A 25,504-nucleotide genomic window follows, 5' to 3' on the forward strand; every position below is an offset into this window, starting at 1 on the left:
AAAACCATCCTATTAAGCCAATATCTAAACCAAATTTATCACACAGAGGTACCAGAAGATCGAGGTCTAGAGAAACAAATTAAGTCCATATATTAAAGTAAATCACATTTCCACAAGACAAAACGTGTTACAATATTTTAAACTACATTTAGCTCTATGTTCCTTATACCTCTCTCCAAACTGCAGCATGCCATAAAAGCCTCAAGTCAAGTATATAATGCAAAAGCTGTATTTTGCTTGGCTCAGTCGTGGATCAAGCAAGAGCTGAGAAGTGTTATGACAAGTTTCACCTTCCGTTGATTATCAAACTCAGCATTCAAATTTCCTTTGACATAGATCAACAGGGAAAGATGTTGGTACGTGTAGTGTTTCTATCAACAGCAAAACAAGCAAAGCATCTGACAAGCCCGAAGTCAGTCCGTGGCACTGTAACTCATGTACCCAGCTTATAAGAAAGATATAAATAATTGAGAGCCCAAGTAACTTTCAAATTCAGATGAAGCTTCTTTTAGCAGCTCTTTTGAGCCTGCTTGAGGAGCTCAAGCAAGCTCTTTTATGCATTACCTGAGGGCATCCATAAAGCATCTATAATTTCTCTTATGTAGGTAGATGCTACAACTGACCCATACAAATAAAGCTGTGTGAACATCTATCTTCCATAGAAAAGGGAATGCTTATTCACCAGGTATCGACCACATGCATCTTCATTCCTATCTAGCATTGGTTAATTCTTGGTTCATTAGGAATAATGTGGTTTGCCCTTTAGCAACGAAGAAGGTAATTCATCAGCTCATAACTCGAGAAGATAAGGTCACAAACACAAAAGGAACAAGTACAAAACCAATGTTTTTAAATGCAAGACTTTCCAGCTTACCTTCATATGTTTCTAGTATGTGCACGGTGTCACCTATTTGCAAGGAGAGTTCATCTGGTCCCCTAGCATCATAGTTGTAGAGAGCTGCAGAGAGGAAACAGCACTGTTAGCATATGTAAGACAACAGAACTTCCACGGTTCTTGTTTCTCCACGTAAGTGTTTTCATTACTGCTGGTTGCCAACCACCACAAAGGATTTTGTTCAAAAAAATTCAGATTAATGTCCTTTAATCCATTAATATTTCCCCTTGTGACAAGCCTCAGAAAGCCACAAGTCCACTTTCGAAAGCCACTTCCTCACTCCATTTATGATGCTTTCCTTCATCATAATATATTCAATTAATTTTATTGTACTTGCCCATCTCCCAGTACTTTGTGTCAATTTTATGCAGTTCTGCAATGAACTGCACTCTCTTCCACTGTCAGCTCAACCACAGAAAGCCTACAAAGTGTCTTTAGAAAACTCAAATTACCATCACTAATATTAAAGAACGATTTCTCAGCCACTTCATTAATTCACTGCAGACATACTATATTAAAAACTGATTTCAGCATTCCTGACTGCCAGAGGTAGCTACATCAAGACACTGTATTCATGGAACAGACTGGTACTACCCCCATTTTATAGCATTAGAATTATCATACTTGATAATTCATTGGCAAGCCCCGAGAGCATCCACAACCTCAAATTCACCAAATGGGTTTGTTTTCACAAACACTTCTGAGCTGCTCCAGTCACAAGCAGGGTGAGGAACAGACAATTAAGAGAAACCCACTGCCCTTTCCCCTGCTGAATTCAGAAGCAGCTGAAGAAGACCAAGCTGACCAAGAGAAAGGTCCAATTTGTTCAGATGAAACTCAATAGCAAATCTTACTGCTGTGTGTATTCCACAAGTGACTCCATTGTAGGTCATGAGCTGGAGCTACTTGGAAGAGCTCAACCCTGGTGCTCAGACTGCTGTGCCAGCGTGTAACTTAGGAGAGAATAAAAACTGGTTTGCTTTGAAGAAACCAGGTATATGCTACAGGTACATACTGCAGAGATAACGCATGAGATATACTACCAGAGATAACACATTATCCCCCCCCACCAATGAAATGACAACATGACCTGGGTTGGAGCAATCCCAGGCACAGCTACAGGTTGGGCAGAGAAGAGATTCAGAGCAGCCCTGCAGAGAAGGACTTGGGGGTGTTGGTTGATGAGAAACTAAACATGAGCCGGCTTCAGTGTGCGCTTGCAGCCCAGAAAGCAACCGTATCCTGGGCTGCATCAAAAGGAGCGTGACCAGCAGGTCCAAGGAGGTGATCCTGCCCCTTTGCTCCTGTGAGACCTCACCTGGAGCATTGTGTGCAGTTCTGGTGTCCTCAACATAAAAAGGACATGGAACTGTTGGAACAAGTCCAGAGGAGGCCATGAGGATGAGCAGGGACTGGAGCACCTCCTGTATGAAGACAGGCTGAGGAAGTTGGGGCTGTTCAGCCTGGAGAAGAGAAGGCTGCGTGGGCCTCTGAGAAGACCTCAGAGCAGCCTTCCAGTATCTGAAGGGGGCCTATAGGGATGCTCGGGAGGGACTCTTCATTAGGGACTGTAGTGATAGGACAAGGGGGAACAGGTTAAAACTTAAACAGGGGAAGTTTAGATTGGATCTAAGGAGGAAATTCTTTCCTGTGAGGGTGGTGAGGCACTGGAATGGGTTGCCCAGGGAGGTTGTGAATGCTCCATCCCTGGCGGTGTTCAAGGCCAGGTTGGACAGAGCCTTGGTAAACATGGTCTAGTTTGAGATGTCCCTGCCCATGGCAGGGGGTTGGAACTGGATGATCTTAAGGTCCTTTCCAACCCAAACTATTCTATGATTCTACAACCAATGAACAGAAACCACAAAGGGGTTTTTGGTTTTCAAAGACCTGGCTGATAAGAAAGAATGTTTGAGAATTGCTGTCTTCAGAAAATAATAAACTACAACCAAAAAGAAATAATTCAAAGACCACTCCTCCATGCCCTTCCCAAAAGAAAATCTGGAAACTCTGAGCACTGAGATTAGCAATGCCCAGGATTTTATCTGACAAACAGCACTGCAAACCAGACTGGGTTGGGAAAAAGTATTAATAATCTGAAAAACATCACAGTTGGGACTCCTAAAGCTAGACTGAGGTTTCATACAGAACAAACTCTAAGAAATAAAACCTAATATCAAGCAGGGCCCTCATAGAATCATAGAATAGTTAGGATTAGAAAGGACCTTAAGATCCTCTAATTCCAACCCCCCTGCCATTGGCAGGGACACCTCACATTAAACCATGGCACCCAAGGCTCTGTCCAACCAGGCTTCGAACACTGCCAGGGATGGAGCATTCACAACCTCCCTGGGCAACCCATTCCAGTGCCTCACCACCCTAACAGGAAAGAACTTCTTCAGTAGATCCAATCTGAACTTTCCCTGTTTAAGTTTTAACCCATTACCCCTTCTCCTATCACTACAGTCCCTAATGAAGAGTCCCTCCCCAGCATCCTTATAACCAAAGTCAGGAACTCCTGATTTCAGAAGACTGAAGTTAATGGGCTATAGCCAAATTTGTCCCACAGAAGCTTCTGCAGTTCTATAACTGCAGTTATTCCTCCCAATGAGGTTACCATGTGTAGAGGTGGTTTATATGCTGTTCTTAACTAACAAAATGGAAAATGTAGTTTTTGTCTTTCACTAGGAGACACTACAGGCTTCTTATCTTCACATCTCCAGTACACGAAGGGCTGTCCTTTAAGCACAGACCTCCCCTTCACAGAGGCACCTTCCATAACAGTGTCTAAAGGCAGCTTTTTGAAGGTGCCTGATAATCAAATTTATTACTTGTCACAACTCTTCAGGGAGTGAGAGCACCCTTGGAACATGACAGTCACCTCAAAGCTTTCTTCCACCCCTCAGATAACCATCACTTTTCTTTCTACATCCCTTTCCAGGCACAGGGTTAGTGTGCAGCACTGGTCAGAGGTGCTCCAGTGGGACTCTCAGACACTATCATAGGAACAGAAAGACCTGGGTAAGTCACATGTAACTCCCCTTCTCGCAGGAAATCTTCACAGATGTTCAGACCAAAAGAGTTTGCAGGACATTAAGGACATGTACTACACTCCCTACGGGTCACAAAGCACTTCCCTCAAACTTCAAACCTACAGTTAAAGGCAATGAGACATCAGACCCAGGAGGTCTTACCCACCCAATTTTCTCCTATTCCCAAGCAGTCTTAAGCAGCAGGCTAAGGCCCATTTTACACAGATCACCAACATAAATTACATCCATAAGAACTGGTAACTGGAAGGAAATACCCTCCTGACCTCAAATCTGATAATCCGTTTAGCCCCAGTGCACAGGCAGGAACATCCAAGCAGGCACATGAGAAGGTTTAATCCCACCACGAGGACGGGGCACAGTGCCCAGCACTGCCTCCAACCGTGGCCATGACCTTGTTTGGAACCTCCAGGAGCTACTGTTTATTCTCCCCAGAATTTACCAATTCCAGCTTAAAATGCTAACAACAACCAATACGTGATGGGTTGTCTTGGTCCTTTTCTCTGTGGTACACCTCTTGCTTGACAGACTACAGAGGCATTCCTTTACTTTTTGATGTCTGAGTGCAAAAATGGAACACAGAGATAGAAATAGCAATATGGAAAAGAACACATAGTCCAGAGTGTAAGATTATCATAAGAGGAGACTTCAGGGTGAAAAGAATAAAATCAAGTGCATCACGGAGACTAATATTAACAGTATTTAAATGAAGGCTTTAGAAGCTAATATAGTTTTACTGACACTCAAACAAGCCAAGGTGGCTATTCCTGGTTTAAGGGGTTGAAGTTTCTCATTATTAACCCTAAATCCTCCCTCCTAGGTAACTGGTGCAGAATACTTTAAAGCCATAATGGCTATTCTGAAGAAGAGGACGATTCTTCAACCCAACTCATCTCTTCAACACTCACAGCCATGCCTAGAGTCAAGAGTGGGTGCTCAACATGACCAAAAATGAATCCAACTCGAGTTTCCACCTTCAGGACCCCAACAAGCAACGCCACTGCCTTGTACCAATACCTCCATATCCCAGTCAGGGAAAACTCTCATGATGACAGATTCAAACCCATCCTGTGCTCAATTCACACTTCAGCTCAGCATTTCTCCAGCATTTAAATGCAATGACACTCGGGATCAAAGGCAGCTGTGAATAAAAGACATGAGAATTTACATCCAAGGGTGTTAACTGGTGTCTCTTATAACAAGGAGGGTCCCGGAGCAGGAGCATCACTGTAATGACCAATTCTTTTGACAGAAGATGACAAACAGCCATCAGGTGATAATTACTGCCCACAACAGCTCCCACTGACCTGAACTGAGTGAGGAGCAATGGCCATGGGGGAAGATTCAGCTTTAAAGATGCACATATGTGGAAAAACACATCAACAAAACATCCTCATTTTGGCTTGCAGCAGCACCGACAGATCTTGAAGCAAAGCACCAAACTATAAAGTGCATTCCACCCCTGTGATTACAAATCAAGGCTTGAACGACACTGCATACTCTGATGTAAGCTAGCAGATAACTCCCTCTTGGGGTACTTCTTTATGAAGAGCGATATCAAAAGATGCTATGGCAGATCAAATGTTTGATTGGAGCAAACAACAAAGCTTTAATTAAAGAAAAAGAATTTGGAGGAATAAAGCATGAAACCGGTACTTCTGTTTTGCCTGATCAACTGTATTCAGAGGCACCATTTCAGATACTTTAAAACCTGAAGAATAACTTCCAAGTTTTTATTACTTTAAGTTGCTTCACTTGGAAAATCCAAGTCTCAGAGTGACAGACTTCTGGCTTGGAGAGCTAAGCTAAATGAAGCGCTAGGAATATTTACACTAGGGAAGAACAGGCCTCCCCAGCATGCTTGAACTGGGAATCAGGGTCACTGTTTTGGCAAAGAACTTAGGAGGCTGCCTAAGTCAGAAAAACCTTGGCTACAACATATATCCAAGACAAGGAGCATGGTCACTCCAGCATCAGAAGATTTATGACTAAGACCTAGTTAACCTCACAGCTAACAGTAATACAGCATCCCAATGCTCTTCATCCATGCACAATATTTTTCCTCTCTTATAAACTTCAACTGAACAGACACACTAAGCTTTTCTATTGCAACCAAACACTGTCATCCTTTATCACACAGGAAAATGAGAGTTGCAATGTGTTTTCTCCTTAAGGGAAACACGGTTTTAGACTGGAAGAGGGTGGGTTAAGTTAAGGCCTAAGGAACAAGTTTTACGATGTGGATGCTGAGGCGCTGGCACAGGGTGCCCAGAGAAGCTGTGGATGCCCCATCCCTGGCAGTGTTCAAGGCCAGGTTGGACACAGGGGCTTGGAGCAAGCTGCTCTAGTGGAAGGTGTCCCTGCCCGTGGCAGGGGCTGGATCTGGATGAGCTTTAAGGTACCTTCCAACCCAAACCAGGCTGGGATCTGTCACAGAGGTAACTTAAGAGGCCATATTAGAAGAGATACCAAAGCCCCTGTTAATGAGGAAAGATTCTGCTCTCTAACCTACAAACACACTGGCATTCCACAGAAAGAATGGAAGAGTTACCACAGGCTCTTGCAACCCAGTGTCACTTCCCTCAGCTTGTAGTCTGCACTACACATGAATCTCAGTTTCATACAGCCCTGTGTACAGCAATCATAGAATCACAGAACAGTTAGGGTTGGAAAGGACCTTAAGATCATCCAGTTCCAAACCCCCTGCCATGGGCAGGGACACCTCACACTAAACCATGGCACCCAAGGCTCTGTCCAGCCTGGCCTTGAACACTGCCAGGGAAGGAGCATTCACAACCTCCCTGGGCAACCCATTCCAGTGCCTCAGCACCCTCACAGGAAAGAATTTCCTCCTTAGATCCAATATAAACTTCCCCTGTTTAAGTTTGAACCCGTTACCCCTTGTCCTGTCACTACAGTCCCTAATGAAGAGTCCCTCCCCAGCATCCCTATAGGCCCCCTTCAGATACTGGAAGGCTGCTATGAGGTCTCCACGCAGCCTTCTCTTCTCCAGGCTGAACAGCCCCAACTTTCTCAGCCTGTCTCCATACAGGAGGTGCTCCAGTCCCCTGATCATCCTCGTAGCCTCCTCTGGACTTGCTCCAACAGCTCCATGTCCTTTTTATGCTGAGGACCCCAGAACTGCACACAGTGCTTCAAGTGGGGTCTCACGAGAGCAGTGAACTTTGGATTTCAGTTCCAAGATGCAATGAGCAGAAATAGGATGGTAAAAGACAAAACAAATTCATGTTGACAAAACCACCCTGAAACCCCCTCTCATTCCCACATCACAGTCAGAAGGTTTCAGTGCCACCAAAGGTATTTTTCCTCATCAGCTGTACTTTCAGATGAGCAAGTCTCCAGGTAAAGGCTCTCCCTACTTCCCTTCACCTCCCACTGGCACCACAAAGCAGATCTACACCGAAGTACTGCAATGCCAAAAGCAAAAGGATTAGTGTGGGCACAGAAAGAGCAACTTTTTCAACTCTAGGAGTTGATAAAGAAAGGAACAATGAATAGGGCATTACAGTAATTGTACTAAAACCCCATTTATTGCCACAGAATAAAAACCAAACCCCTCTGCTGAACTGCCCCCATTAATCTGCACACATTAGGAAAATGAGGACTGCAACACTAAAAGAATTACAGAGAGGTGACAGAAGGGGAATAAAAGGAAAGAGCAAACAAAAGTACCATCAACGTACACTGAAAAAGCTTTTCTGTGACTGCATGAAAACGGAGATGTTAAGAAACCATAAAAACAATATTCCCTGGAATTACTCTGCAATAAAGGCTGTATTAATCATTCCATGCTATTAAAAGCAAGCAAGCCACATTTAACACATTACCAGCTTTATTTTAATACTGTCTTTGGAAAGGAATCAAAAAGACAGTGCTTTATGCCTAAAAGCAGACTGAATCTGCAGAGCTGAAAGCAAAGTCTCTTGCAAATTCCCTATGTTCAAAATAAAAGAAACCTGAAGGTTTTCCTATTATCTCTAACTGGAAAGTGGTTGCCTTCAGTATGAGGGGGGCTCCTTTATCCTCTGTTACTTACCCAGCCAAGCCTCCAACATTCACAGCTGAGGCCAATGGAGAAGGAAGAAGAAAAGTAGAAGAGTCAGGAGTTGCACCCAGGATTTATTAAAGACCATTATTTCATGGGTGCACCAAGCAAGGGTTGCTCTCCCTGCCACACTGAAGTCACCTTGTGTTTTATCATTCCTCACCTCGCCAAGCTTGGCTCACAGTTCACTCTTCATATCAGAACCACAGAATCCCAGGTTGAAGGGACCTCAAGCATCACCTGGTCCAACCTTTCTAGGCAAAGCATGACCTAGACTGGATGTCCCAGCACCTTGTCCAGCTGAATCTTAATAGTGTCCAACACTGCGGAACCCACCACTTCCCTGGGGAGATCATTCCAGTGGCTGATAGCTCTCATGAGGAAAAAGTTTCCTCTTGCAACCAGTCAGAATCTCCCCAGAAGTAATTGTGTTTTATGGTACCTCGAGATCTCTCAGTTCTCATGTATCAACCGATGGTTAAGCATAGTTTAGAAAGAGCAAAGGGCCACCCAAGTCTCTACACACATAACTAGACACATCAGGTTTTACAACAGATGGCAACACAGGGGAGCAATATGTTCTGCAACACATCAGGTGTCTTATCACTATTCAACAGGAATTAATTAGCTGAGAAAACTTCATAAATCCAGAGCAATCCCCAACCTTGAGTCATATTCAGCCGGGAGAGGAGAAGCTGCATGGAGACCTCAGAGTAGTTTCCAGTGTCTGAAGGGGGCTACAAGGATGCTGGAGAGGGACTCTTCATTAGGGACTGCAGCAATAGGACAAGGAGTGACGGGTTCAAACTGAAAACAGCAGAAGTTCAGGTTAGATCTAAGGCAGAAGCTCTTCCCTGTGAGGGTGCTGAGGCGCTGGCACAGGGTGCCCAGAGAAGCTGTGGCTGCCCCATCCCTGGCAGTGTTCAAGGCCAGGTTGGACACAGGGGCTTGGAGCAAGCTGCTCTAGTGGAAGGTGTCCCTGCCCATGGCAGGGAGTTGCAACTGCATGAGCTTTAAGGTCCCTTCCAACACAAACCATCCTGATTCTATGGTGCCTTCTAGAAGTGTAACCGCCCTACTGCTGAATCCCGCAGGTAGAACTCGAGTAGGACAGAACAAGTTGCACATCTGTCCTTTCTGCATTAATTAAATAAAGAGTTCTGGAGTTATCCAAGATTTCCAAGAACCACGTCCAGGTTCTTGCTTTCCCTCCTCCTCCCTTTTAAGCCAGATACTTTTATCTTTAGGGAGCTAATGAAGCAAGATGCCAACTCACTCTCTTAACAGCTTTCTCCCTCCTCCTTCTTGCACCTTCATTTGTATTCACGGTACTTCACCACTAAGTACAGAGGGTGCAAAGCTAGTGTTAAAGAAAAGGTATCATCACTGACTATAACAGCATTAATAATGTGTCATAATCCATAGAGTACAAGAAGCACAATCAAGAACATTCAAATCAATTTTTAACATTAAAGTCCATTAACTGAAACACATTAGGAGCAAGAAGGAATCGGAACACCCTGAGCTCTCAACACTGGCTTTGTAGAACAAGCAAGCTGCTGACTTAGACAAACAGAAAACATTATCTAGGTAGATGTCTTGGCATCTGTCGTCTCATAATGCACAATCACAAAGTAAGCGAGTTTAGCTATTCCCCTGAATTTCCTGCTTCTCACCGGGGGATGCTAAGAAGTGATAACTTGGCTCTTGCTATGGTGGGTCTACAGGCAACACCCTAAAGAAGGCAAAGACAGCGTTTGAGGTGCACTCTGCTTACTAGGGTGTAGCTGAAGAACAGGCTTCAGAGCTTTTAGTTAACTGAAATTCAAAACAGCCTCTGCCTGAACCCTTTGCAAAAACCTTCAATATTGCAGCCTTCCAGTGTCTGAAGGGGGCTACAAGGATGCTGGAGAAGGACTCTTCATCAGGGACTGCAGCAACAGGACAAGGGGTGATGGGTTCAGGTTGGAGATAAAGAAGAAGCTCTTCCCTGGGAGGGTGCTGAGGCGCTGGCACAGGGTGCCCAGAGAAGCTGTGGCTGCCCCATCCCTGGCAGTGTTCAAGGCCAGGTTGGACACAGGGGCTTGGAGCAAGCTGCTCTAGTGGAAGGGGTCCTTGCCTTTGGCAGGGGTTGGAGCTGGGTGAGCTTTAAGGTCCCTTCCAACACAACCCAGGCTGGGATTCTATGATTTACAACAACACCTTTTTCAGCTTCCAGCTGCTTCTACACAAAGACCAGCAAGAATGAAACCCAGTTACATCTGCATGAGGTGTTTAGCAAGAATAACGCACAGTACACCTACCTTTGTTCCATCTGAAGATATGTGACACATCAGTCCCCTGCTTCAAGCTTCTCCCTTGATACTGCAGCAAGTCTCTATTGCACCCAACATAATTTTGCTACAAGTGTGCCTTTTACTAAGCATTTCTATAGCAGTGAGCTTAATGTCACATATATCTTAATAGTCATTTCAGTGCCCATAAGAATCAAGTTCAACACAATAAAACCACAATCACACTACTACAGAAACAGTTATCAAAAGAATGGCTCCTGCAAGACACTATTTGCTGCAATGTAGAGCTGGTGATGCAGAGCAAAAAGCCTAAAGCAAGGGGGAAACAGGATGATGGGATGAAGTTCTCATTCCCTACTGCTCTTCCTCAGTGTTTCTACAAGGAAAGAAGAAACTGAATTCCTCAGGAAAGCTTACGGAGCAGAGGAGAGAGAAGGAGTTGTGGGCTTTTTACACATCAGACCTTACCCAATATACTTTTACTTGCCATCACCTTATTTGTCTCAGTCCTTCCAGCTGTCTCCAAGAGCAAGTACAAAGAGAGAGCACAGCTCCAGGGTCAAACAACCCCTGAGGAACTCATTCTGCTTCCTTACAAGTAACAGTCAGAGAAAAGAATTACCTGCTATGAGCTGCCATTGCTCCGCCAACACTTTGTCTTTCCCACAACAGCCAGGTTAGCACAGAAGAGGGAAATCCATCATACCTTGCCCCAAAGTTGTATCTTATACCAGAATTAATGGAAAAACACAACGGAAGCGACCTGAACAGCATTAAAAGAGGGGCATTTTGCAAAAACAGGGGAAAATTGTTGCTCTCCCAAGCACTAAGACATCACATGCCTCGTGCCGCGTCCAGAGCAGCAGCAGAGTTGGCTTCAGCAGCTGGTCTGAACAAAGGGTCCCTGTCCACCCGCTCCAGGCTGCAGAGAGCCAGGATCTCATCACCAGCCCTGCCACTAAGGATGGGGTTTCCTCACCATGCTGTCCGAGGGAGCTCATATCCATGCGCACTCAGTGTTTCTCACCTAAAGGGAATTCTTTGAACCCACACTCATTTTTATGTTCATTCTAAAGGAAATTAGAAGGAAATTTAACTGATGTGGTGTTGCTGTGCTTCAATGACCCAGCATCACATTCTACCCTCTCCATAAATAGAATAACAGAATGGTTTGTGTTGGAAGGGACACTAAAGCTCACCCAGTTCCAACCCCTGCCACGGGCAGGGACCCCTTCCACTAGAGCAGCTTGCTCCAAGCCCCTGTGTCCAACCCAGCCTTGAACACTGCCAGGGATGGGGCAGCCACAGCTTCTCCGGGCACCCTGTGCCAGCGCCTCAGCACCCTCACAGGGAAGAGCTTCTGCCTAAGAGCTCATCTCAGTCTCCCCTCAGTCAGGTTAAAGCCATTCCCCTTGTCTTACCCTTGTCCACTGGCCCCTTATGTCCTGGAGCTCTTTGGGTCAGTAATGCTTAGCAGTAAAGCAATCCAATTTCATGTAACTGCACATCCCTACTACCCAGGTAAACATCTAATGCTTTATTTATTTAATCCTTTTAGGCTCACAATAACAGTGAACACTCAAGAACAAAACCAACAAAGTGCAATATAAGAAATACCAAAAGAATATCTGGCTCTGCATCGCAAATCTGGGGTTGCTATTTTACATTGTTTGACTCACACAGGATGGAAACTACTGTCTGAGAAATACCTCCAAGCTACAAAACTATCTGTTCCCAACTCCAACCGCTTCACTTGGGAGCAAGAACTGTTTCTTCACCAGAAGAGCTTAATAACTGAAAAGACTGGGAAAGGGATCTTTAACCACTGCTTCGACCCTTCCCACTGCTCTGTCATATGTCACTAAACTCATTTTAGACAGGAGTCCATGCAAGCTGCTGTGATTGTGAGCAAATGCCAACCTCATGAAGCTTAACCATGCCAAGTGCAAGGTCCCACACCTGGGGTCAGAGCAGTCCCAGGCACAGCTACAGGTTGGGCAGAGAAGAGATTCAGAGCAGCCCAAGGAGAAGGACTTGGGGGTGGTGGTCGATGAGAAACTGAACATGAGCCAGCTTCAGTGCCTGCTCGCAGCCCAGAAAGCAACCGTATCCTGGGCTGCATCCAAAGGAGCGTGACCAGCAGGTCGAAGGAGGTGATCCTGCCCCTCTGCTCTGCTCTTGAGAGACCTCACCTGGAGCATTGTGTGCAGTTCTGGGGTCCTCAGCATAAAAAGGACATGGAACTGTTGGAACAAGTCCAGAGGAGGCCACGAGGATGATCAGGGACTGGAGCACCTCCCGTATGAAGACAGGCTGAGGAAGTTGGGGCTGTTCAGCCTGGAGAAGAGAAGGCTGCGTGGAGACCTCAGAGCAGCCTTCCAGTATCTGAAGGGGGCCTATAGGGATGCTGGGGAGGGACTCTTCATTAGGGACTGTAGTGATAGTACAAGGGGTAATGGGTTAAAACTTAAACAGGGGAAGCTTAGATTAGATCTAAGGAGGAAATTCTTTCCTGTGAGGGTGGTGAGGCACTGGAATGGGTTGCCCAGGGAGGTTGTGAATGCTCCATCCCTGGCAGTGTTCAAGGCCAGGCTGGACAGAGCCTTGGGTGCCATGGTTTAGTGTGAGGTGTCCCTGCCCATGGCAGGGGGGTTGGAACTGGATGATCTTATGGTCCTTTCCAACCCTAACTATTCTATAATTCCATATCCCAGTCTTACCGACATTCCAAGTTGTTCTTTGCACACTGCTGCCCAACATAGCAGCAGGGAAGCCAACAGGAGAAAGTTTGCCAAAGCCAAACCAGTGAGCAGCATCAGCAGAGATGCCAATAAAGTGCAGAACAGACCTGATCAAGGTCACAGATGTCACTGTCAACAGCTATAGAGGTACTGCTGCCAGGCTGTGAAGGAGGAGGCAGTTACAGGCTGCCAGGCCAAAGTCATACATTCTAGAGGATCTCTGATTTGCGATGGCAGCCCAAATAGTTACAGAACTACCCTAAAAGCAGCCATAAACTGCTTTTTATTTTTAAGCCAACTTACCAAAAACACCATCAGCAAAACCACTACTGCAGGTGCACCACTCACCCTTCACACTGGACTTAAAACCAAAAATGAAACCACAACATAGGACACACCAATCCCAGATGGGATGAGTTAAAAAACAAGTCTCTGAAGTCCACCCCACTGAAGAGTCTGGGTCAAAGCAGTACCAGGACACAATGGATTGATGGAAACAACTAACACCTCCTAGTCACGATAACAGGCAAGCATCAGACAGCACAGCAGCAGGAGGTGGATGAAGCTCTGTATCTAAAGCACACACCCTCTGCTAGAGAAATGATTCAGCCCCCACATACTGCAAACAAGTGAAAAGAGTTTGCAGTTCATCACTGCAGGGCTTATAGATGCCATCTGCCCCAGTTCTAAGTCTCCAAAGATAAACACTATTCCCCACCAACACAAAGGGTGAAACAGGGGCAGCTGGGAGAGCAGGAAGGAAAGAATTCAAGCAAGGACAAGACAACAGGCGATGCCTGCAGAAAACTGGTGGGTATTCAGAGCACAGGGTGCCCAGAGAAGCTGTGGCTGCCCCATCCCTGGCAGTGTTCAAGGCCAGGTTGGACACAGGGGCTTGCAGCAAGCTGCTCTAGTGGAAGGTGTCCCTGCCTGTGGCAGGGGTTGGAACTGGAGGAGCTTTAAGGTCCCTTCCAACACAAACCAGTCTATGGTTGTATGACAAAGTAGAAGAAATAAAGCGCCTTGAAATCATTAAACATTATATGATACATAAAAAACATAAACCAGAAAATAATCAGGCAGCAAAAAAGCTTCCATGTCAAAATCATGGACAGTTTCGAACCCTGAGTACATTTTACTCAGAAGATACAAAGCAATATATGTTGGTACACACAGAGCCTGAGGCCAGCAGGGCATCCAGCAGCCAAGGCCAGACATGAGGAAACACATCACCATTACCTAACATTCTATAGGCTTCCATGTAAGCAGTAGTTTATATATATTAATTAGAATCATAAAATGGTTTGTGTTGGAAGGGACCTTAAAGCTCCTCCAGCTCCAACCTCTGCCCCGGGCAGGGACCCCTTCCACTAGAGCAGCTTGCTCCAAGCCCCTGTGTCCAACCTGGCCTTGAACACTGCCAGGGATGGGGCAGCCACAGCTTCTCTGGACACCCTGTGCCAGCGCCTCAGCACCCTCCCAGGGAAGAGCTTCTGCCTAAGAGCTCATCTCAGTCTCCCCTCTGGCAGGTTAAAGCCATTCCCCTTGACCTGTCCCTACATCCCTTGTCCCAAGCCCCTCTCCAGGTTTTCTGCAGCCCCTTCAGGCACTGGAGCTGCTCTCAGGTTCCCCCTTCAGGAGCCTTCTCTTCTCCAGGCTGCCCCAGCCCAGCTCTCTCAGCCTGGCTCCAGAGCAGAGCTGCTCCAGCCCTCGCAGCATCTCCATGGCCTCCTCTGGCCTCGCTCCAACAGCTCCACGTCCCTCTTGTGCTGGGAGCCCCAGATCAAACAAACTCTGATGAACAAACCATTAGCTCTTCCCATTACTTAAAAAACGGTAATTAAAACCCCCACTTCTTGCCATCTTGATGGCATTTTTTTATTCATGCCCTTATATTTGGGGACAATATCCTTATATTTAGTCAAGAGAAAGTCTAAATATTCTCACAGACCCTTATCTCTAACTTGCCTGGCCCAAGTGACATATTAACCATGTCTCCACTTAGTCACCCAGCTGCAGTGCAACCCCTCCTTCAGAGGGCACGACCCACAGGCCATTCCAAGCCACTGCCTTGACAATCTGCAGCCATTCCAGGGTCATGATTTGCTCTCTGGAGTCATCTGCACAGCAGATTTTTTGCAGCAAGAGTCCTTTCAAATTGTTCACCAGCTGCGTCAGGACTTGGAATCTCAAAGCATCAACGACTTCCATCTGGCTCAGCATCGGGATGTTTCCTGCTGCAGCGTCCACTACAGGGATACTTCTGACATTGATCTCACCTCATTCCTGATGCATGGCCTTTACAACAGATACTACTACACAAACAGCACAATGAAGCAGAAGCAACTCCTCACTAAAAGCACCCAATTACATCCCATGAACCATTCCCTGTTGCCAGTATTCTTTCCTGCAGACCAGCTGGCAGGATTAGGAGGATGTTAAAGCATCAGCTGGAAGGCAGGCTGGAGACGCAGCTTTCCGTGATCTGATATCCCTGCCCCTTCCAACTCCCTTTAGCCTTATGCAGGGACCACAAGCACCATCTTATTTCTTCTGAAGTATTTTATTCTATGTATGGAAAATAGGAAAGCCCTCCTCTGCTAACACAACACAGCTGAAGGTCCTTGGGCACTCAGTTTGGGTACATTCTGGCATCATCAGCTCCTTGTTTGGCAGCAGTTACTCCTCCTGGGACCCATGGGCTATTGAGCTCTGTTCCCTAAACATGTGTTGTTTTATTCCATTCAGCTTCAAACTGAGTGATGTCAGTACTTCCGTGCTTTGTTCCGAGGAGGAGGAGAAGGCAGAGCAAACACAAACACCCAGGGCTGGAACACCAAAAGGTATCTGCATGCTGGAAGGAGCTCTCAGGCACATCATGGTTCATGTGCTTTCACACATCCAGCCTGCACTACCAGATGAACACAGTCAAAGCTGCTCAGGAGCTGTGCCTCCAGGAAGCACTGCGAGCACTCAGTTAGGAACTCGCCACCTCAAGCCAAGAGGCTCCTTCAGGAGGAAGACGTTTCGCCATGATGCTACCAAAAACACTCCCCACACACAGGGCTCCTATGGGAATGCTCCTTTATTACAGTGAGCTTCCAAAACCCCTGCACCAAGCTCCAACTTGGAGCTGTTCAGGCAGGTTTTTGGGCTTCATGTTAATTTCTGTAGTAAAAATGTTTTAAGTAACACAGTTACTACAACAATAGGGACACATACAACAGAGCGCCTTAGGAAACCAAGTGTCTACAAGCACTTACACGGATTACGTACAATTTTACTCCCATTTGTGTTCATAAATTACAATGCAAATCCTGCATCACTCACTCCCTGGTATTTAACCTGCCAGAGGAGAGACTGAGATGAGCTCTTAGGCAGAAGCTCTTCCCTGTGAGGGTGCTGAGGCGCTGGCACAGGGTGCCCAGAGAAGCTCGGGCTGCCCCATCCCTGGCAGTGTTCAAGGCCAGGTTGGACACAGGGGCTTGGAGCAAGCTGCTCTAGTGGAAGGGGTCCCTGCCCGTGGAAGGGATTGGAGCTGGAGGAGCTTTAAGGTCCCTTCCAACACAAACCAGGCTGGGATTCTGTTTGGTTTTCTATGATAGTTTCTTTGTCTAGCAAGTGAGCTGAGAGGAGAAACCCTCAGGAAAATCAGGATATTTGTATGATTTTCTTGTCTTCTAGGAAGACATTTTACTCCTCCAACACCCTTCAGTAAAACCAGCCACCACAAACGTCCAAAATCAAGTTATGAAAAGGTCTGGGCTAAGATGACATCAACAGCTCCCTAAATAAAGCAGCTGTGCTAAAAAAGAGTTTGTAAAAAAAACCAAATTCAAGTATCACGGCCAATAGCTACTTCAGTTATCCATCTGTTTTGTTACCTGTATGGATACATGACACATAACAGTTCTCAATGGGATTGTTTCAGTTTAGTGACAAAGCTACATGGAGCAGAAAAGTATTCCTAGAGATATTTCACGTTTTGCTGATGAAACAAATTCAGCAACTGCTGCTGCTTTAACATCAGAAACCACATTTAATGCCCAAATTACATAAAGAGGGAGAGATTAATCCTACAAATATACAAATGCTTGCACAACAGCAGCCTGAAAAGGCAGATAAAAGTTTCAGAATTCCAAGAATCGTCTTTTTCAACATTCCTTTTGGTTTAGGTTTCAACTTCCCCCCCAGAAAAATTTAAGAGAGGAAAGTACTCCAGTAATTCTTTAAGGAACCCATGAAAAGCATTATTCAGAAAACAGCTATTGACAGAATAGCCTTGGGATCTACCACAGGCCAGAAAACCAAACTGAAAGGGCTTGTAAGTTTACAAAAAAAACTAAAATAGCTGAATGCTCAGTGGTCCATCTCCCTGAAGGTCAAAGACAGCCCACAAAGAAGAGCAGCCCATGTATTTTATAGAATGGGTTGGAAGGGACCTTAAAGCTCCTCCAGCTCCAACCCCTGCCACAGGCAGGGACACCTTCCACTAGAGCAGCTTGCTCCAAGCCCCTGTGTCCAACCTGGCCTTGAACACTGCCAGGGATGGGGCAGCCACAGCTTCTCTGGGCACCCTGTGCCAGCGCCTCAGCACCCTCACAGTAAAGAACTTCTTTATATCTAACCTGAACTTCCTCTATTTCAGTTTGAGCCATCACCCCTTGTCCTATCACTATAGTCCCTAATGAAGAGTCCCTCTCCAGCATCTTTGTAGCCCCCTTCAGATACTGGAAGGCTGCTCTGAGGTCTCCACGCAGCCTTCTCTTCTCCAGGCTCAACAGCCCCAACTTTCTCAGCCTAACTCCATACAGGAGGTGCTCCAGCCTCTGATCGTCCTCGTGACCTCCTCTGGACTTGCTCCAACAGCTCCATGTCTTTCTGATGTTGGGGACACCAGAACTTGTGAGCTCTAAGGGGTCTCACAAGAGCAGAGTAGAGGGGCAGTGATGAGCTGCCACTCCGTGTTTCATGAGAGTTTCAGACTTGCACCCAATAGAAGAGGAGAGGCCAGACTGATATCTTTAATAGAGTAAATACTTTAAAACCGTATTAGCACTAGCTCCCCATTTGTGCTTTGATCCATTCATCTCAGTCAGCTTTCAGCCATTTATCTCCAGTTGGCCCCACCTACAGGTATTTAATGAGATTTATTGGATTTCAGTCCTGCAGGACTACTGAAGGATCAGACCAAGCATATCCTGCATGTGCTCTGCAGCAAACACTGGACAAACTCCAGAAACACAACCATTGCAAAGACAACTTATTGCAATGCTTATGCCTGTAGCTGCAAACTGACAATGGCTTCCTGGACACTAAGCTGCATCCAGTTTACTTTCCTCTTCCATGAAAGCTCTGCCAATGCAGAAAAGGTATTTATGATACTGTGAGGGTGGTGAGGCACTGGAATGGGTTGCCCAGGGAAGTTGTGAATGCTCCATCCCTGGCAGTGTTCAAGGCCAGGTTGGACAGAGCCTTGGGTGCCATGGTTTAGTGTGAGGTGTCCCTGCCCATGGCAGGGGGGTTGGAACTGGATGATCTTAAGGTCCTTTCCAACCCTAACTATTCTATGATTCTATACAAGGAAAGCTGCACAAAGGGTGGTACATCATCCAAAATCAGAGTCCTATCAGTGCACCTAAATCAAGTATTTACAGCAATAAGAGACAAAGAGGAGAACTATAAAACCCACCATGGTATCTGAAATTCCAGAATGGCTTTTCCCCTGAATTAAAACCAAACCAAAAACCTTAAATCAGGACCTTATCCCACTGGTACATTCAAACCTGTGTACAACATAAAGTCTAAATCCTTGTCTTGTAAAAATTCCCTCTCCCCTTTGATTTTCTAGGATCAAGAGTGGAAATTGAAAGTGCCAGGTTGGACGGGGCTTGGAGCAAGCTGCTCTAGTGGAAGGGGTCCCTGCCCGTGGCAGGGCTTCGAGCTGGTGGAGCTTTAAGGTCCCTTCCAACCCAAATCACTCCACGGTTTCATGATAATTAACAGCTGAAAAATCCCTGGACTGACTGAGAACTTACTCTGCAGAGTGAAATAACTGCTCTGTATCACACTCACATGCAGCCGGCTGACAGCAGGAAGTCCATATGTGTTCTACAAGTAAAAAACAATATTTCTGGTGAATCCCTACAGGAACCATTTCTTGGAACAATCCCCATTTGCAGTTTTGTTACTGACCTGGATGAAAACAAACAGGAGTACACACTTGCTTCCACTTATCTGTTGCCTTTATCCCTTTCCAATCTCTTGCTTGCAAGAAGTGCTTATTGAGAGAGAGCAGTAGTGGCTGCTGTGTAAACTGAGAGCAACCAAACACATGCCCACAGTCAAATTAAGGTCACTCATTTCAGAAGTACAATTCACCTACCAGGACCTTACCTCTGCTTCATGTGATGCCAGGGATGGGGAGCACAGAAATGCATCCCAGTAACAAGCAAGGAATTAAAAGATAGCGCAAGATATCACAAAATAAAACAGTTGGGTATGTTACCTCTAGGAGACTGAACCTGCACATCCTTTACTAAAATGGTGTTACGCTAATGCATCAGCAAATATTGCATGGGCATTTTTACTCCATCAGTTTAGGATGTATCAGAGCACAGACTTGTCAGCAACTGTACAAAAGGAAAAGTCATAGAACCACAGCCTGGTTTGGGTTGGAAGGGACCTTAAAACTCATCCAGTCCCAACCCCTGCCACAGGCAGGGACACCTTCCACTAGAGCAGCTTGCTCCAAGTCCCTATGTCCAACCTGGCCTTGAACACTGCCAGGGATGGGGCAGCCACAACTTTTCTGGGCACCCTGTGCCAGCGCCTCAGCACCCTCATAGGGAAGAGCTTCTGCCTAAGAGCTCATCTCAGTCTCCCCTCTGGCAGGTTAAAGCCATTCCCCTTGGCCTGGCCCTACATCCCTTGTCCCAAGCCCCTCTCCAGGTTTCCTGCAGCCCCTTTAGGCACTGGAGCTGCTCTCAGGTCTCCCCTTCAGGAGCCTTCTCTTCTCCAGGCTGCCCCAGCCCAGCTCTCTCAGCCTGGCTCCAGAGCAGAGCTGCTCCAGCCCTCGCAGCATCTCTATGGCTTCCTCTGGACTCGCTCCAGCAGCTCCACATCTCTCTTGTGCTGCTGCCCCAGAGCTGGATGCAGGACTGCAGGGTGGGGCTCTGACAAGATATGCTACAGAAGCACAACTAGCAACACTAAAATATATATATACACACAGTTACAGAACTACAGACTGATTTTAAGACACCGGTGTCCGTGACCCATTATCTTTGGCATAATACAGGCATCACGTGCTGTTTTCAAGCAGTAACACTCAACACATCATCCTGTACAGATACCCAGCACTATCTTCATCAAGGCTTCACATTTATGAAGCTGTCCGAAAGCCAGGAACACCTTGCCTGCAAGGCAGAGCTCACACCTTCTTACCGATCATAGTAAGGGCACAACTACCCATGTTTTCCAGTGACTCAGTTGGAACAGCAGAGGAAAGCAGAGTCAGCATCCTGAAAATTAACTGGATCTCATCGAGCACAAGACCTGCAACCTGGAAGTTCTTCTACATCTGGCCACGTAGGGACACACACAGCACCATTTTTCTATTTCACCATTTTGTTAAAAAAAGAAGAAAATAGCAATTAAACTATCACAGTACTGCTCCAATTACTCCATATCTGTGCATACTGTGAACATAAATGCATTTTAAAGGAGATACCTGCATTAAGAATAGCGCCAGTTCTTACTGCAGTTCTAAGCCCAAAGGAAAAGGTTTAAGTAACAGCAGAAGTCAAGAGGATTTGGAAGCTGCTAGAGCCACTTTATGCTATCTCAGAAGTACTATTCAGGCTCCCAGACTTCCTAAAGCAGCTCATTACATCTCCTCTCCACCAGCATAAGGAGGAACACCAGAATTACCATTTTCACATCCCACTAAAAGTGGAAAACAGGAGACTGAGCAGCCACAATCCGCAGCCACTTGTCACACCCAGAGTAAGCAGCAGATACAAGCAGCTTCTGAAAGCCTCTGATGTCCCTCTTGAGGAAGCCAGACATCCACGTGGCCACCTCAACACGACCACATATCTCCCAACTGTCATGAGGCAAGAGAGAAAACCCAGAAGGGTAAGGGTACACAGCATCAGGATGGAGAAAAGCTGCTTTTAGTTAAGCTCATTGTTTTCCCGTTTCAGATGCTTCCCTTTATGTTAATCTAATAGCTGCATTATCCCTTTATATCCGCACCCATTCCTCATCCAACCGCCCCACGTGCTGAGTCCTGAATGCTCTCAGGAAGTGGAGCTGAGTCACGCTCACAACTGCCTGCTGAGATAATGCCTGTGCACTACACAGCAGCACTCCTCAGTTTGAAGCTCTTAAACTTAGTTTACACACGTGCTGGACATCCAGGAGCATCCACAAACCCCACCGTGCCAGGAGGAGCAGCGCTTCCTAACCCACCTGTATCCTACCACAGCTTCTGTATAGGGATGTTGCAATATTTTGTTCCAACTGCATCACAGTCAGCCAATCTTTGGGACTTGAGATGTTAAGAAAGCTTTGTTGTGCATAGGAACATGCTGGTCAAGAGGAGGGAAAAGAACTACACTATTTGCACTGGGGGGTTGGAACTAAATGAGCTTCCAACCCAAACCACTCTAGGGTGCATACACACATGTATATCATATGTATACGTTTATTATAATTACACATCTTGCATACATACACACACATTTCTGAGCTCCCATGACTGGAACATAAGTAATATAATCCACCACAATAGATACTTTCCTGTCATTTCTACTGTAGTGAAGCACTCACACTAAGCATATTACATGTATGTATCATGAAGGTAGCAGTGCAATTAATCCTGCTTCACTGCCAGACAACACTGACCCAAAGTTAGTCTCCATCACTGGTCATGGTAAGTAACTAGGAATCAAAAAGTTAGCACGCTCAATTTAACAGCATCTTCTCCATTTGTGCTTGGGACTATCCAACCACTGCACCAATTCCCCACAACCACAAAGTTTCACAAGCAGCAATAAACGAAGCATCAGAAGAATCACCGTGTCCAGAAGCAACCTTGTTTAACAATGCAAAGATGTGTAAAGCACGTATAACCAAACTGAATATTCGTCTTCCTCAGGAGGAAACCCAGCAATACCAAAAAGAAGCCAAAATTCAGCCAAAACGGTGTCTAGCAGAGTGGCATGGGCCAGTGAATCACAACGTGCAATTAGCTCTCAATCTGATTTTATCTCTAAGTAACACTTCATCTGCATTTGAACCCTCACAGCCCTATAGCTCAGCAGAGAAATACCCTAATTTCGCTGAGGATCACCCCTCAACTACCATACAAAAACAAGCCTATCATAAAGCCATGACCAACTCCTCTCCAGAGCAGCAGACACCACAAAAGAACACCAACTGAGCACATAACCTCATGCTTTTTGTAACTCTGAACCCATGTTTTTCCCTAAAGTACATTGAAGACTTGTTCTCCTGCTACATAGGGAAGTTCCCACGCTGGATAACCAAATACACTGGAAGTGTATGCTTAAATATGCAATCTATTCCACACTTCTTATTCTCTCATCCTTTCAAATTCACCTCCAGGACATCAATTCCTGGAAAGCCAGGTCTGGGCAATCACCTCCACCACAGTACCAGATACAAAGTTCCTGCAAAGAACAACTTGCTTTCTTGTGTTACTGGTTTGGAACACCGGGTATATACTATGTGATGGCTCAGTCATTCCAGTCTTCCTGAAACACCTTACCTATCCCACACCACAAAACAGGGATTTGGAGAACTTAGTAAGCGACAGCCACCCACAGCACTTCTGCTGCTGTGTATCTGTCCTGCATCCCCAACACTCATGCTCCTTACAGGTCCCACACAGTGTAACCGGACAGCCAGGAATTCCCAGTGATTTAAAAGCCATGCCTTTGTTTCCTAGGAATGTACACACAGAATTGAAATTTAATTCCCAAAATTCACTTGGGCTCTCCTTAGACCCAGAAACTCCTTGTTCCTGCTCCTGGTGTTTATACAAGGCTTAGCTGTGAGTACGTATGAAAAGCTGTTCTTCACAATCCGAGTCCAAGGAATGCGCTGGACATTAAATGTGCATTTCCAAATTGAACAGCCAGATTTATCATTTCCTTCCCCAACACACACGCTCTCGCTCGGGCCAAGAAAGTTTTCTCCTCCATAACCCCTAAAACCAGCTTTCAAACAAAACGAACCATCTTCACAACCAAACCAGGCCCTCGTAGTCCAACGCTGCCCAAAGCCACCCGCGCTCGGCTCCGTTTAATTACGGCTAATGAGAGCGGAGATGCTTTAACCAGCAGCACAGAACAATCCGCCTCTGTTCCAAAGGGACGGAAGAAGCAGAGAACGGAATGGATCCGCGGAGGGGAAACCCCTCATCTGTATGAAAATCACACTGCCTGCGAGAGCCAGAGCCTTCTCCCTTGGGAGCGACTGGGGATGAGGGCGCACCGGGCAGCACCGCGGATCCGGCGCTGGAAGCGGAGGAAAGAAACCAATCTGAGAGCAACTCAAAGCTCTCTTCCAGCCAGGCAAAGCAGTGGGGAAGGAAATAGGAATAAACAAGAGGAAAAGGCAACTTTTTAAGCGCTCCAAAGGAGGTTTCCACACAACTTCCGAACTTCCCCCGACCGAAGCCCCGCGGGTGGGGGGGCTGCAACCACGGAGGCCACCCCGGGGTTAACCCGGCCGCCCCGCTCCCCATCGCGGCCGCTGCTTCCCTGCGAGCGCGGCCCCGGCCCGGCGCAAGCAGCAGCAGCGCTGAAGGGGAAAGGAGGGAAGAAGAGAGGCCCGCGCCTGGCCGGGGCTCCCGCGGCGCAACAGGCGGGCTCGGCGCCGGGACGGCTCCTCACCTACTCCGTACTTCTCCTCCCGCTTGGTGGGGACCCAGCGGGTCATGGCGCTGGGGGATGCGAGAGCCCCGCTCCTACGCCGCCATTTTCCAACCGCGGGACGGGAAAAGTTTCTCCCGACGGCGGAGTCAGTCATGTGGTGCGGGCGGAGCCAGCGGCCGGGCGCCCCGGCCGGCCCCGGGGTAGGCGGAGGGGAGCGCGGGCTGCCCGCCCCGGCCGGCCGCGGTGCTGAGCTCCACACAAGCGAACGGGCCGAAGCCCGCCCGCCCCCCCCCGAAGGGCCTTCAACGATGGGAAACGCGGCCGAGTCCCGCTGGGTTTCTACACAAAGGAGAGCGAAGTAAGGTGGTGGCTGTTTGGCACTCACCCTAATGGTGCGATTGCGTTCCAGGTACACCTGGCCTTGCTCTGCTGGAAAGCGGCTTCACCTGTGCAAAATCAGCTCGGTATAAAGGCAGCATGGCTGGCCTTAGGGCTACAGAGGCAGGCAGGTTAATTGGAAGGTTCTAATCGTCTTTAGAACACCTGTTGTGAAGAAATCATCGGTCTCTCATAAGTTGAGAGCTGGGCTGGGTCAGCCTGGAGAAGAGAGGGTTCCTGAAGGAGAGATCTTAGAGCAGCTCCAGTGCCTAAAGGGGCTGCAGAAAACCTGGAGAGGGGCTTGGGACATGGGCCTGTAGGGACAGGCCAAGGGGAATGGCTTTAACCTGCCAGAGGGGAGACTGAGATGAGCTCTTAGGCAGAAGCTCTTCCCTGGGAAGGTGCTGAGGCACTGGCACAGGGTGCCCAGAGAAGCTGTGGCTGCCCCATCCCTGGCAGTGTTCAAGGCCAGGTTGGACACAGGGGCTTGGAGCAAGCTGCTCTAGTGGAAGGGGTCCCTGCCCGTGGCAGGGGTTGGAGCTGGAGGAGCTTTAAGGTCCCTTCCAGCCAAAACCAGGATGGGATTCTGTGTTTGATGGGGTTTAGCCTCTGCTCTGATCCCTGTAAACATCTGCCCCTCAAGGTTTTCTGGCTGCTTCCTTCCCAGAAGTGCAGCACTAAAGCAAGGTAATTGCTAATACGTAAGAGTAGCAAGCTGCCCGTGTTTGGGTGTTGCCATGTTGATGAGCGCACGTTTCCAAGTAAATCCTTCCTGGGCCATAAAGATTAGAAACCACCTGATTGCGCAACATAAATCAAAAACCTGGTCCAAACTTAACATCCCCTGCTTAATTTAGACATGCAATATGTGATTACAAAAGAATGAGCAAGGGAAATGAGCTTCCTGATCTCAACCGCTGTGTCCTTTGACAGTGATTTAAAAAGAAAATATATAAAGCAGTCTTAAACAAAAAGAAGATAAACTGGGTGAAAGTCAGCACAAAGCAGAAGGTTAACACTGAAGAGAAACAGAGGGGTGAAATGTCTGCCAGGCTGGCATTTGTTAGGAGTAGTCCGCCAAAGGAGAAGCCCCATGCCACAGATTTAAGAATGAAAATAGGTCGTCTTTTGAGATCAGGGTTAAATCTCTTTTCTCTCCTCTTATTTTCTTGGATC

The 25,504-nt window shown here is 46.8% G+C and overlaps 1 protein-coding gene across 2 annotated transcripts in view; it reads right to left on the reverse strand.

The window, feature by feature from the left end:
* The window catches only part of DOCK1 (dedicator of cytokinesis 1), a 315,244-nt gene extending 291,021 nt beyond the window's left edge, over positions 1-24,223 (reverse strand). For both annotated transcript variants that reach the window (XM_061478569.1, XM_061478568.1), the window contains exons 1-2: positions 23,969-24,223; positions 875-958 (exon numbers count right to left, since the gene is read on the reverse strand). In XM_061478569.1, coding sequence (XP_061334553.1) covers positions 875-958; positions 23,969-24,104 — 220 coding nt within the window. In that variant the 5' untranslated portion in view covers positions 24,105-24,223. The remainder of the gene's footprint in view (positions 1-874; positions 959-23,968) is intronic.
* Positions 24,224-25,504: the final 1,281 nt, after the last annotated feature.

Source organism: Pezoporus flaviventris, unplaced genomic scaffold (genome assembly GCF_033815535.1).
Source record: "Pezoporus flaviventris isolate CSIRO_AGI_PZ_B2104156 unplaced genomic scaffold, CSIRO_AGI_Pfla_v1 ptg000129l, whole genome shotgun sequence".
In the NCBI taxonomy this organism is placed as follows: Eukaryota; Metazoa; Chordata; class Aves; order Psittaciformes; family Psittacidae; genus Pezoporus; species Pezoporus flaviventris.